General features: G+C 40.6%; 2 protein-coding genes across 2 annotated transcripts; one reads left to right on the top strand and one right to left on the bottom strand.

Annotated features, from left to right (window-relative positions):
* The first annotated feature begins 2197 nt into the window (after positions 1-2197).
* On the top strand, positions 2198-7667 carry LOC135643507 (endoplasmin homolog). Its single transcript, XM_065160538.1, has 15 exons — positions 2198-2329; positions 2457-2583; positions 2709-2862; positions 3016-3096; positions 3187-3298; positions 3386-3512; positions 3628-3766; positions 4347-4464; positions 4575-4762; positions 5082-5297; positions 5385-5550; positions 5643-5784; positions 5890-6040; positions 6470-6874; positions 7110-7667. Exons 1-15 carry the CDS (start codon positions 2263-2265, stop codon positions 7359-7361), a joined length of 2445 nt encoding a protein of 814 aa, XP_065016610.1. The 5' UTR covers positions 2198-2262; the 3' UTR covers positions 7362-7667.
* A 570-nt stretch (positions 7668-8237) lies between these two features.
* Positions 8238-10099, bottom strand: LOC103992105 (thaumatin-like protein 1). Its single transcript, XM_009411695.3, has 3 exons — positions 9944-10099; positions 9164-9839; positions 8238-8516 (listed from the first exon to the last, which is right to left on the bottom strand). The coding sequence occupies exons 1-3, from the start codon at positions 10008-10010 to the stop codon at positions 8354-8356; spliced, it is 906 nt and encodes a 301-aa protein (XP_009409970.2). The 5' UTR covers positions 10011-10099; the 3' UTR covers positions 8238-8353.
* Between the last annotated feature and the right edge of the window lie 3096 nt (positions 10100-13195).

Genomic DNA, 13195 nt, shown 5'->3' with positions numbered 1-13195 from the left:
CCATTGAACATAAGAGGACGAATGATAGAATGATCATCTTGAAAGTCAAAAAGCAGCACCGAGACCTTCACATGGTGCCACCCAGATCGCATTGTCCCTTATAACCTACTGTCATCAAATCACAAACCACAATTCTCACATGTGGTCGACAACCCATTAAGATCATTGCTCTCTTATCTCGCATATGTAGTGTTACATGTGGCCAAGTCCTACCACTACAGCCCAATTGTAAGGCCTCCCCTTTCTGTTATGACTCCCTTCCATGACATTGAGCGACTATCACACATCATAGCACTATTGCACGTAACATCAGTGCCACCCAAGGTAGTTGGTACTTACAGTGGTAATCATCACATATAGTGCCATTACTTCCCTCAGTGGTAGCTATTGCATGCAGGACAACCACTTGTAAGTTCCTCCATCGATACCGATAGTGTAATAGTCAATGACAGTAAGGTCGACGATCATAGTAGGCTATCACCTTCCATAATACTATTATTGAAAGTAAGCTGCCCACAACAACCCAATGACTAAAAACGGGCAACACATCATCCTCGGCTCTACCTACATAGGGCAAGGAACCTTGTATCGCCGTAAACAAGTGATAAAACGAATGAGATAGGAAAGAAAACTGACAATATAAATGGATCATTTAAGTATCATATAATTAAAATCAAATAATATCTCTTCATAAGCAAATTATGCTAACAAATAGATCTAATATACTTTTACGATTTAATATATTTGATTTACCAATTGTAAGCATGAAATTATCATCGTGCTACTATTATACAAAAAAAAAAGTTTTAATACCAAGAACTAAAATTTAATAACTATAGATCCAAGATTAGATGTGTATACAGATGTTATTCGAAAAAATTTTATTTAATTCGAGAACACAATTCATAATTCGATCTACATGTAGCAACAACACATATCAACAAGATGAACTAAACTATCATTCTCCTCTTTCTATCTCCCATATGTCGATAAAAGGAGATGAGAATATATTTATAATCTTGTGTTATATTGTGTTATCACGTATGTTGAGTTCTTATGAGTTATACTTGTTGAATCCATATGAGGTCTTATTTATTTTCAGATGAGAGTAGATAGTCTAAAATAAATAATTAGGAAAGTTCTTCCTATCAAAATTATTTCTTAAGGAATCCTACTGTGAGTAGACTTCCTTTCTATAGAATCAAATCAGATATATAATATATCTTACTCAATTAAATAAGATTACATAATCTAGAAGACGATTGAAGGTAATACTAAAGGTAACGAATAAGAGTAAGAGCGATACCGATAGAGTGTTGGTAATTATGCGGAGGTGATAAAACTTACTATAGATGAAAGTGAGGAGAGGAATAGAAAAATATGGAATAATGGAGGTACTAAGTAATGAGACAAGCAATAAGTGGTGGTGAGAGATAGAGACAATCAGGAATACTAATATTAATTTTTAGAAAATAAGATATGTTCTGTGAGAATAATTAAAAAATACTATTCCCAAAAAAATAAAAGTAAAACCTTGTTCGTGTATACTCCTTGTATCCCTCTCACTTGCTGCTCTCAATTCTTCCACGACAGCCGCTTCCTCATAGATGGTAGATATTAAATAATAACAAAAGAATACAAAATTGGAAGAGGTTTAATATGGAAAGTTGGACTAACCTACGGTCAGCACAGAGGGATCAAAGCAACTGGCGGTTGACACGAGAGAAGTTGACAATCCTAGTTAAAGTAAAGGTTGCAGATGATCCACATGCACGTAATCCTTCCGCGAACTAGTGGACCCATTGCCCTTGTCGAAATACCACGGGGTCCCAAAAATGTTGGGGGTACCCTTTTCATCGACGTCGAAAACCAAAGGATGATCCAATCAGGTGCCCCCACGCGGTTCACTATGAAAACTTCCCGAAGTGTTTCTTGTTCACGAAGCTATCTGAACCGTTCGTCTTAGTGAAAACCGTGTGATCCAACCGCCTACGTTCGACAACTCAGCTCCCATTCAAAAATGCAAAACCAATTCTCTCCACGTCAAAGTCGCGAGTAATGGCCACTAAGAACTCACCGCGTGTCAGGAAGCTCTCCTCTTCCGTCCGATCTTCCACGCTGGCGGGATCGAAGTCATCCTGCGGCCGATCTCGAAAGGATCTCTTTTACGAAGCGGCTGCTATTTGTAAGGTGCCCCCAAAACCCAAGCGGAAGTGATCTGACCGAGCCCCAACGCCACCAACACGCGGTGAGCTTCACGCGATGAGGAAGTGGGCGCTCCCTTCCGCTCTTCTTCTCATCCTCCTCCTCTCCACCATCCCCGATCGTGGTACGTTCTGCCGTTTCACTTCGCCGATCCTGATCTTCCGATGCGTCCTTGACTCGTTTGTGTTGGTTTGCTCTCATTATGTGAGGTTTTAGGACTATCTCTTATTTGGTCTTTGCGGATCTTGTAGGGCGGAAGCTCCATGCGAATGCGGAGGACAGTGGGGACTCGGACGAGCTCGTGGATCCGCCGAAGGTGGAGGACAAGCTCGGAGCTGTTCCCCATGGGCTGTCCACCGATTCCGAGGTTGCCAAGAGGTGAGCGTTTTTTCTTTGTTCTCGTTTCCTATTCATTAATTGCACTTGGTTTCCTTCTGCTTGATCTGTTTCTGTATAGTGTTGTATTCTGATGTATATTTATTTTTTCTCATGATCTGTAACAGAGAGGCTGAGTCGATCTCGCGGAGGACTCTGCGAAGCAATGCTGAGAAGTTCGAGTTCCAGGCTGAGGTTTCTCGGCTGATGGATATTATCATCAATTCTCTATACAGTAACAAGGACATCTTTTTGAGAGAGCTCATCTCCAATGCCTCTGATGTAAGCAGATAGTTTCCTTCTCCTCAATATCTGATTTTCCATTCATCTCCTGTTGGTGTCTTAGATTTTTATTAATAGTAATTTAAGCTAAGCATTGCACAAGATCAGATTCATCAAGTATGATATTCTCTTTTTCCTTTAATTAAAATTTAGGCGTTGGATAAGATCAGATTTCTTTCTCTCACCGATAAGGAGGTCCTAGGCGAAGGCGACAACACTAAGCTTGACATCCTTGTGAGTAGCATCATTAGAGACTTGGTTTCTTAGAATCTTTTGATAGCCGCAACTAAAATTAGCAAAGATTTGATTCATGTTGAAATGCAGATAAAGTTGGACAAGGAAAAGAAGATCCTTTCAATTCGTGATCGAGGTATTGGTATGACAAAGGAAGATTTGATCAAGAATTTGGGCACCATTGCCAAGTCTGGAACTTCAGGTGTTATTATTGGAACTGGTATTTGTGATATATTTTTTAGCCAATTGAGGGCATAAGTTTAGAAATTTATGCTGTTACTCTATGCAGCTTTTGTGGAGAAAATGCAAACAGGGGGTGACCTCAACCTCATTGGGCAGTTTGGTGTTGGCTTCTATTCAGTCTACTTGGTTGCTGATTATGTTGAAGTGATTAGCAAGCACAATGATGACAAGCAGTAAGTTAACATAGTCATATGTTCATTCTATTCTGATCCATAAGTTTTCCGTACTGTGCTGCTGTTCTTTCCAAGTGATGATCACTTTTTGACTTGCTCTTTATTGCCCTTTCAGGTACGTATGGGAGTCCAAGGCTGATGGGTCATTTGCAATCTCCGAAGATACATGGAATGAACCTCTGGGTCGTGGAACAGAGATAAGGCTGCATTTGAGGGATGAAGCCAAGGAGTACCTTGAAGAAGATAAGTTGAAGGTTGGTGTTTATTCTGATTTAGTGTTTATTTTACTCTGTGTTCTTAGTGACATTTTTTTGACATGTTTTCTCCTCACAGTTCAACTCCATTTACTGACAACAATAATATTATAACTCTATTAACCAACACCAACAAGATTATGTATGTTTGTTGGATTTGTGAAAGTCATCCCTAGTAATTCATAAATTTTATCTTGACATCAATTTTGGACCAAGCTGTTAACCCACTAAGTGCCCAGCCTCTGATATATTTGTATTTTCTTATGAACTGTGTAGTTCCTTTTATTTTTCATTATTTCAGGTGCTTTGTTATTAGGACCTATTCTTGATATGCTGTTTCTAGAGATCTGAAATTACTGGAGTGATAACAGATTACCCCATTTGGTCTGGATAATGGCTTAAGTTTGACTGCTTATTAACACAACAATTTTTTAGCTTTGCTATTGGTTAACAATTCATAGAATGCTTGTAGGTGTCCAGTTATCTGAATCAAATCTTGCTTAGTTAGCTTATGCATTTGTTGAAATTATTTTAATTTGCATCCAAAGACATAAGTTGCAATTTACTCCACTTGTTGTAGGAACTGGTGAAGAAGTATTCTGAATTCATCAACTTCCCAATCTACCTCTGGGCAAGCAAAGAGGTGGATGTTGAAGTTCCATCTGATGAAGAAGAGTCTACTGATGAAGAGGAAACATGTATGCTTTTGATATTTGTTCCGTGAAAGAATTTTTCTTGTCCAAGTACAGATTTTATTACATGCGCTCCTTTGTAAAATTGGTGCTTTTTATTTTTTTTCATTGGACAGCTGAAACCTCACCTCCGGAAGAAGAAGAAACAGAAGAGGATGCTTCTGAGAAAAAGCCAAAGACGAAGACGGTGAAGGAAACAACCTATGATTGGGAAGTTCTCAATGACATGAAAGCTATATGGCTTCGCAATTCCAAGGAGGTTTCTGAAGAAGAATACACAAAATTCTATCACTCTCTAGCTAAGGTAAATGGTTATATTTAATGTTTCTGTGGTAGTTGAACTGGAGGAATTTCAAGAAAAATAGAAGAAAATCATGATCCCTCATGTATTTTATTAACTATTGATATTCATTTTCTACTTTTTTGCTAATAGAAAAAAATATGAAGAATATTATTCAGTCATTGCTGTCATGCCAATGTATGCTAGTGTAAGGGGGATACAAGTCCCAAGCATGCCTGGCCATGTAACTGAAATGTCATGCTTAAAATATCATAACAACTTGCTCATCCAGGACTGGCATGTGCTCAACACATACAATAGAAATCATATTTTGTTGATGTAGGATTTTGCTGATGAGAAACCACTGGCTTGGAGTCACTTTACTGCTGAAGGTGATGTAGAGTTCAAAGCTTTGCTTTTTGTGCCTCCCAAGGCTCCTCATGATCTCTATGAAAGTTATTACAACACCCAAAAGTCCAACTTGAAGCTCTATGTCAGAAGGGTTTTCATCTCAGATGAGTTTGATGAACTTCTTCCTAAGTACCTTAACTTCTTGAAGGTTAGCATTCAATAGCATCAGAGGTCATTTAACAAAGCAATTTTGTTATATTAGTGACTTCATTTTTGTAATGTTTTTTATGTGCAGGGTCTTGTTGACTCAGATACTTTGCCACTTAATGTATCACGAGAAATGCTTCAACAGCACAGTAGTCTGAAGACAATCAAGAAAAAGCTAATCCGTAAGGCTCTTGATATGATTCGTCGAATTGCAGATGAGGATCCTGATGAGTTCAATAACAAAGATAAGACAGGTTCGCTTTCTAGCTTATTTACCTTTTGCAGACTGTGTTTTTGTTGATTGTTAAATTACGGTTTGATTATTTCTTTATTTTTGGGGGGTCAGATTCTGAAAAAGAAAGTGAAGAGAATGAGAAAAAGGGACAATATACTAAGTTCTGGAATGAGTTTGGTAAATCTATCAAACTTGGAATCATAGAGGATGCACATAACAGAAATCGTCTTGCAAAGCTTCTTAGATTTGAGAGGTTTGTTATACTAATAGATCTTATTTTCCATTCTTTATATCATTTGGTACATTCCAGATTCTATGGGGTTATAATCATCTTTTGATATCTTTCTGGGGTATACAGTACAAAGTCTGATGGCAAACTGGCCTCACTGGATGAGTACATCTCTAGAATGAAGCCAGGGCAAAAGGACATATTTTACATTACAGGAACTAGCAAGGAACAACTGGAGAAATCTCCATTCCTTGAAAGACTCACAAAGAAGAACTATGAGGTCAGTCTCAACACATTTTACATGCTATATGTAATCTTTTCTGTCTTTTATGCCCGTAAATGATCAAACCCATATTAGTTTGGGGTCAGTCTGTCTTGGATTTGGTTCAGATCAGGTCCTATCAGGACCAATATCAAGTATGTGATCCATATGTTCTCCTATTGGGATCCAGATATCTGATATGATTGATCCAATCCAGTCTGGTTGTTGTCCACCATTGAGGGTTCAGAGGGTCTTTTAATGACATGGGCATGGTCTTATGTGATATTAATATACCATTATATATAATGTAATTTATAAAAGAACACATTTAGATTATGTTGCACTGGTTGCATCCAGTTAAAAAGACTCAGATAGGACTAGCATTGTTTCAAAGTGGTCCTTTGTCACCCAGTTTTCTCTACCCTCTTATGTGTTTTCTTGATGTAGGTTATATTCTTCACCGATCCAGTTGATGAATACTTGATGCAATACCTGATGGATTATGAAGACAAAAAGTTTCAGAATGTGTCAAAGGAGGGTCTCAAACTTGGAAAAGACTCGAAGCTGAAAGACCTCAAGGAATCCTTCAAGGAATTGACAAACTGGTGGAAGGATGCTCTCTCCAGTGAGAATGTAGATTCAGTCAAGATAAGCAACCGTTTAGACAACACCCCTTGTGTGGTGGTCACCTCCAAATACGGATGGAGTGCAAATATGGAAAAGATCATGCAGTCTCAAACTCTTTCTGATGCCACCAAGCAAGCTTACATGCGTGGAAAGAGGGTGCTTGAGATAAACCCCAGGCATCCAATCATCAAGGAACTTCGTGATCGAGTTGCTCAGGATTCAAAGGTATTAAAATCCCTGCAACTTGATAGTGATTAGTCTGATCCCTTTGCCATCTCTTTCTCTTTCTTGCCCGAGAAATTTTTAATGCTTTAATATCATTTTGCTTAGCACTAAGTTTAAGAAGTATCAAAATTCACCTTATTTCTCTTATCTTTAGGTTACCTTTCATACCTTGGATGCTTCATTATTTCTATCTACTGAGTCATGAATTATGATAACAATGTTCTAATATACGCAGGATGAGGGCCTCAAGCATACAGCACGGCTGATATACCAAACAGCCCTAATGGAGAGTGGTTTCATCCTCAATGATCCAAAGGATTTTGCCTCCAGTATATACAAATCTGTGCAAAAGAGCCTGGATATCAGCCCCGATGCAACTGTAGAAGAGGAGGAGGAAGTAGAGGAAGCCGAGGTTGAAGAGAAGGAATCAACTGCTAAGGCTGAACCTGAAGATGCAGATGAGTCTTTTGTCAAGGATGAGCTGTAGATTTCTAGGTCTGTTTAAGGGCATAAACCCATGCCCTTCTTGAGGTTTTGATAATTCCAAACGGGGAAACACAACCCGAAAAGACTATAGGAAGCCTAGAGCCATCTGATCTATCCACGAGATAACCACAAACATCGATTCGGATGTGTTGCTAATATGATGGTCAGTGTTCCCGTTTACTCATGCCTTTGGATACCTCCTCCTAGCTTAATTTCTCTGTTTGTGTATGTATCATTTCTGATGACCAGAGTCATCGTTCATGGATGCTTCATTTTGGATGTTATAACCGTGATTAATTTTGTGTTCCTTGTTTTCTAGAATAATTCCCTACACTGCATCTGGTGGTAGACTAATCTGTTTCTGAATTTTGATGCATTCATTGTTTTTTATAGCAAAACATGGTGAAGATGCATAACTGGAAAACAGTCTCAGTTCTTGTCAGCCAAATTTGTCTGGCCAAGGATTTTGGAGCTACAATCTCAATTCTTGGACCATCTTCACACTGTTGCATTCTCTCTTCCAAGGAAAAGATTTGTAATGATTGCATTCTCTCTTCCAAGCAAAAGATTTGTAATGATGCTTGAACCGTCCACCCGAGAACCCACTTAGAGCAGGTGAAATCGTCTTCAAGGTAATTATTAGATACACGGGAATAAGAATCCCACCAAACTCCTTTTTGCCGTCCCCTTTCTTTTCTCTCTTCTTTGGATAGTGAGAATATTACTTCTTCTTTTATTAATCCATCACCTCCCTTTATGTATTGTCAGGTCGATTCCTCAGCCCTAAAAGTGATGTGAACCTTCTATCTCATCGTAGAGCATGTCAGACACTTACGATTAGCGAAGAAGGCATGCCAGTATCAGTTTCAACGAAGAATGAGAGAATGTAGCTCTTGATCAAAACTCCCATCTCAGAACAGTCAGTCACTCTGTCGCCATCGGCTACATTCCAGGCTTTTCGGAGTCACCCCAAAGTGTGCCCATTCTGAAGCGTTACGAGGAAACAAATAGGAAACCAGTAACTACAACCGTTACTGCTGCTGCGGATACCGAAGCCACGCTCCTCCTCGTGGGATTCGCGCTTCCGATCGCCAAGCTCGCGAGCCACGAGTCGTCTTGCAGCACTACTCCTGTTGGGTTCTTCGATGCTTTTCTACTGCAAATCCAAAGGAAAAAAAAATTAAGTGACTTGAGGGATCGCTCGACTGGCTCAAACATAATAAAACCTTCCTACACATTTGAACAAGTGTTAGTAAAAGTGTTGGGAATCCATCTTTTCCAGATGTATTCTCCATCACTTTACATCACCACCACCTCCACCCACTACATGAGGTGGGGAAGGAACAAAGCGGCAGAGGAGGAGGAGGAGGAACAAAGCCTCTTTTTCCCCCATGGTCCTTCCTCCTCTTCTCCCTGCTCTTGTTACTCTCCTTCAAGGAAAGTAGCTAACCCCGCATCATGTGATGAAGCCATGCCAAAAAGCATGGATGCAAAGAATCACCACTTTCAACAAATGGCACTGACATGTTCCTTATCCTCACGGAAGCAACTAGTTAGCATGCGACTGTCAACTCGTGAAGGAAAATGATGATATGTTACAATGCTGATGACCTAAATCAGAGATCAAATGCCATTAGTTTTCTCTGGAACACTGCCGTTTAGTAGGTACAGAGACAATATGACAACTAAAGCTGAAAGGAAGCTTCTTTTCCTTGTTCATGTGGGTGGGTAAGGCATATGCTCTTTTTGTATGAGAAAACTAAGCAGATATGATCGAATACTTGGGGGAGATCTTTAGTGTACCTTGGAGTGGACACAGGGCAGAAGGTAATGGCGTAGCTTTGAACTGCGGCGCAGGTGAAGGTGCTCGTGGCGTCGTCGAAGGCGTAGCTGTACGCCTGCGGGCACGCCGACTTGAACAGCTCGGAGTACGCCGACGGCCGGCACGTCTGGGGGTTGCTGTACTGCCCGCTGCAGCAGAACTCCGGCCTCCCGAACGCGTCGCACGCGCTCCTGCATGCGGCGCCCTCCCCCATCCTCAGCTCCGGCGGACACAGCCGGTTCAGGTCCTCGACGCAACCCGTGGCGGCGCAGCCCTCTCTGCTGGCCTCCACGGTCATCGGCAGGTTGTACCCGTCCACGAGGCTCACGTCGTAGTAGTCCTCGCCCCCTCTTGTGCCGCCGCCGAGGGTGAACTCCACCAGGGTCGCCGGCGGCGCGGCCCCAGCGCCGTTGCACTCTACTTGGCCGGAGCCGCAGTCGCCGGTGGCGCAGGAACCATGCCCGAAGCCATCGAAGGAGCATCCAGTGCGAGCCCAGAAGCGGCCCGACCAGCCCGCCGGGGCCAGGAGGGTGCGGTAGGCGCCGGAAGGGAGGGCGAAGCCGGTGGCATCCAGTGGCGGGCTGCCGGAGTTGGAGAGGACCCCGGGCCACACTGTATCCTCACACTTGTTGACGAACACGAACGTGACGCAATCTCCTGCATGCATGCAATCGAAACATGAATCCAACTCGAGCAAAGTCACGAACAAAGAATCAAACACACGAGTTCGACGAAATGCTTGAACCAAAACAATGCACGACCTCCAAGGAATAAGCAGAGCAGAGTAGAGAGAAGAACGAGACTCTGAGGTGAGATGATGTGATCCATTGTCGAAGTGAGAAGACTGCAGTAGGGAAGACAGAGCAGAAAACAAGGCTCAGGGCTTTTTGGAATGGTGATAGATTGCAATGAGCAAAGAGGGATGGATATATATATATATATTATAACCATGACATACTTTGTTCTGGTTCTCTTGATTAGGCGGTGGATTTGCAAAGATGCTCTCAGTGTTCTTTCTAATCCAATAAAGCATATTATATATCTAAATATAAATATAAATATTTATATACATTGACTGGGAACGACTACCAAAAGCTTCCAAAGTTTTGGAGGTCAGGAAATGCCTTAAAAGATGTACATATGAATCTATTAGAAATGTTACATTTGAAACTAAAAATATGGATAATTTCTTAGGTGGACATGATCCATAATAATTTTCCTTCCTTAATGGAATGTCCATTCCAAAGTATGGAGATTGGTGAGAATAATAGACCGGTTTTGAAATGGCTCAAATTATTTGTAACAATCGTTGACTTAGAATTTTAAGAATAAAAAGTCCAGAAAATGATGGAGGCATCGTAATAAAATTACAATAGAAAATACTCTTTATGTATCTATAATAGAAATTTAGTTTCATATATCTTCTCTTCTCTTTCATTATTTCCCTTTTCTATAGATCAATATAATATCAAAGTTAAAACCGTTATACGAAGCTCTCGCCAATATCGAATTAGTGATCGATTTGATTCTAACTATAAATTTATGATTTAATTTAATTTCAACGCAACAAAAACACCCGTAGCTGTTAAGCAATCCACATCGACAGCATGTTCATCTTTGTGAATAACTTGGTGCATTGCAGAACATGTCGGTCCCTGAAAAGACCCACCCTCAGCCTGAAAGCATTTCCATTAAGGGTAAAGATAAGATCGAGATGAAAGGCACACTAAATGTGTTAATATCTTCTCTTTTTATGATGTGGGTTAATCCTCACTCATTAAGGATATCAACTGCAACCTTTTCTTTTATGATGTGCCATAGTTATTAGAACCCGATTATATTGGATGGTTGGGTCCGAAAAGCTAAATAACGAATCATTAATCCCTCCAATTTTTATTATTAGATTGGTTATGTTAAAAGTAAAAAAACAAAATGAACAAAATAATATACATAGAATTACTTAAATACTCTTAATCTAAATCTTTTTTTTACTACATATAATTTTAAATTGTTTTTATATTAAATATACAATCTGACTAGTGACTCAATGTTTCCAAGAGTTGATCGAGTTGCTTTCCAACTTAAACAATGACTTGCTTTAACACAATAATCTCGATAGCATCAAAGACATGAACACTTGGTGCAATCCTATTTGTTCTGCGCCGGAAATCATAGATATGTGATCTGCTACACAATTGACTTCGAATGTAATGTCGGTGGAGAGATTGGTCTTCCAACTTTAAGCGCAAGACAGAATTGAGGTGGATCAGAGCTATATATGTGGGGCTCAAAATCTCTGACAGAAATGGAGGATCTCTGCAGTACGGCCTACAACAAGGGATGAAGTGGAAGGTGATAGGATTTTGTCAGCTTCCACCAGAACTCTCAGGTCAAATGCATGCATGCACGCAAGACTTGGTCGCTAAGGAGAGATCTCAAATCAGCAGGAGCCTTTTTAGTCATTAGTTATAGGAGAAGAATGGGAGGAGGCCTTCTGAGAAGGATCACTGACATTAAATTAGATCCACTGTCTTCTGTGCATAAGCTTTTGTTTTGCAGTAGCTCACAGACAATGGAGTGACTGTTTGCAGGCAAGCATTAGTAGTAGTCCCGGGAAGCCATTTGTTCATTGTAAGACTACTCTGAAGCTGTGTCGACTGGTTGTGTTTTGGATTTGGATATGTTTCACTTTTAGATGCTAATCTGCATTCTTATATTTATCCTTTGCTTTTTAGTAAAGGCATCCTTTGGTTGCACAAAGCAAAAGACGGAAGTTTCCCCTATCTTTTTCTCTCCTGCTGCATCTCTCAGTGCTTGCGTCTGTACTTATCGAGAAGAAGAGGGATCGCGGTATAAGATAAGGCAGAGATACAGATCCGAAGCTCGACCTGATCATTCTTTGGAGATGCGTGGCTGGATGAAGGGAGAGATCATAAGAAGGGCGTAATACGACCATTTCAAGGATGCATGCATGGTAGACTCCCACAACAGTTCAAGTTTGCAAGACATTGATGATCTCCTTGTACCAAAAAACTGTTCATGTTTGGGATCGGTATTTTTCTCGCACACCAACAACACTTTTCTGAACGATCCATTCATTTTTGACCACAGAAAGCATTTGTTTTCTCTGGTGGGGTTGTCGAAATGTCATTTACGTATACCGGTAAAGTCGGTCAAACGTGAAGCCTTCTCTCTTTTACGGTGGGCGTCGCACTGAGGCAGATGCAGATTTCTGCATCACTGAGCAGCAAAAGCACCGAGCATTGTTCGTAGAACTTGAAACTTATACTTCCTAGTCCTAATTCATGTTCTCATTGTTCCAAAAAAAGGAAGAGACTCGTTGTTCCAACACTACACAGAAAAGTACTGCCACTCCATGGCCAACTCATTCACCAAGGAATCAAATTAAGTTGTTTCATGGAAGAAAAGGTTTGCTGATCCACCATGCACACCATCCCGACCTGACAATAGTATGCAGATTACAGTCTTGCAGATCACGAGGGTAGAATCAGAGACCAAAGACAATAAAAATGTTGTAGTTGATGAGTTTAGACGTGGGCTGTGTACCAAAGTTTCATTAAAGAAACCAGAAGCAGCCAAAAAGAGTAACGCAGTTTGAAGGGTCAGGAGGAAGAGATAATCCAATCAAATAGGTCTTCTTGGAAGAGCTCGTCACGATAGCCGAATCCAGGAGTGTTAGACATTGTTCTTATTCATGGGATGAGAACATATTACTCCCATTGCATTATTTGTCATAATGTGGCCCTATTGTAATTGATTCATTATAAAAAATGTAGGTCTCTCTTGATTACTCCTCCTTAGGTGTCATGGGAAGGATAAAGGACATTATAAGGAGAGGCGGTTCACGGGGAGTAGCTTCATGAACGATGAAACTTGATTTATATGCAAGGCAATCCCCTCTGTTGGGTAGCCTTCTGGTCATGTCGACAACCCTACACAACAGGCTTGTGATGGGGGCATCTCGGCTCGACCCTTCGGATGCTTAAGTTAGG

This window comes from Musa acuminata, chromosome BXJ3-7, assembly GCF_036884655.1.
Source record: "Musa acuminata AAA Group cultivar baxijiao chromosome BXJ3-7, Cavendish_Baxijiao_AAA, whole genome shotgun sequence".
In the NCBI taxonomy this organism is placed as follows: Eukaryota; Viridiplantae; Streptophyta; class Magnoliopsida; order Zingiberales; family Musaceae; genus Musa; species Musa acuminata.
This window is presented reverse-complemented; position numbering and strand designations above follow the sequence as displayed.

What these genes read in the sequence shown, in the direction of transcription:
- LOC135643507 (XM_065160538.1), top strand. Translation starts at nt 2,263, where the DNA reads ATGAGGAAGTGGGCGCTCCCTTCCGCTCTTCTTCTCATCCTCCTCCTC. An exon ending in TACTGATGAAGAGGAAACAT is followed by an intron (nt 4,465 to 4,574) that starts GTATGCTTTTGA and finishes TTCATTGGACAG; the next exon opens with CTGAAACCTCACCTCCGGAA. An exon ending in AAGCTTCTTAGATTTGAGAG is followed by an intron (nt 5,785 to 5,889) that starts GTTTGTTATACT and finishes TGGGGTATACAG; the next exon opens with TACAAAGTCTGATGGCAAAC.
- LOC103992105 (XM_009411695.3), bottom strand. Translation starts at nt 10,010, where the DNA reads ATGGATCACATCATCTCACCTCAGAGTCTCGTTCTTCTCTCTACTCTG. An exon ending in GCTCTGCTTATTCCTTGGAG is followed by an intron (nt 9,840 to 9,943) that starts GTCGTGCATTGT and finishes GCATGCATGCAG; the next exon opens with GAGATTGCGTCACGTTCGTG. An exon ending in TGCCCTGTGTCCACTCCAAG is followed by an intron (nt 8,517 to 9,163) that starts GTACACTAAAGA and finishes TTGGATTTGCAG; the next exon opens with TAGAAAAGCATCGAAGAACC.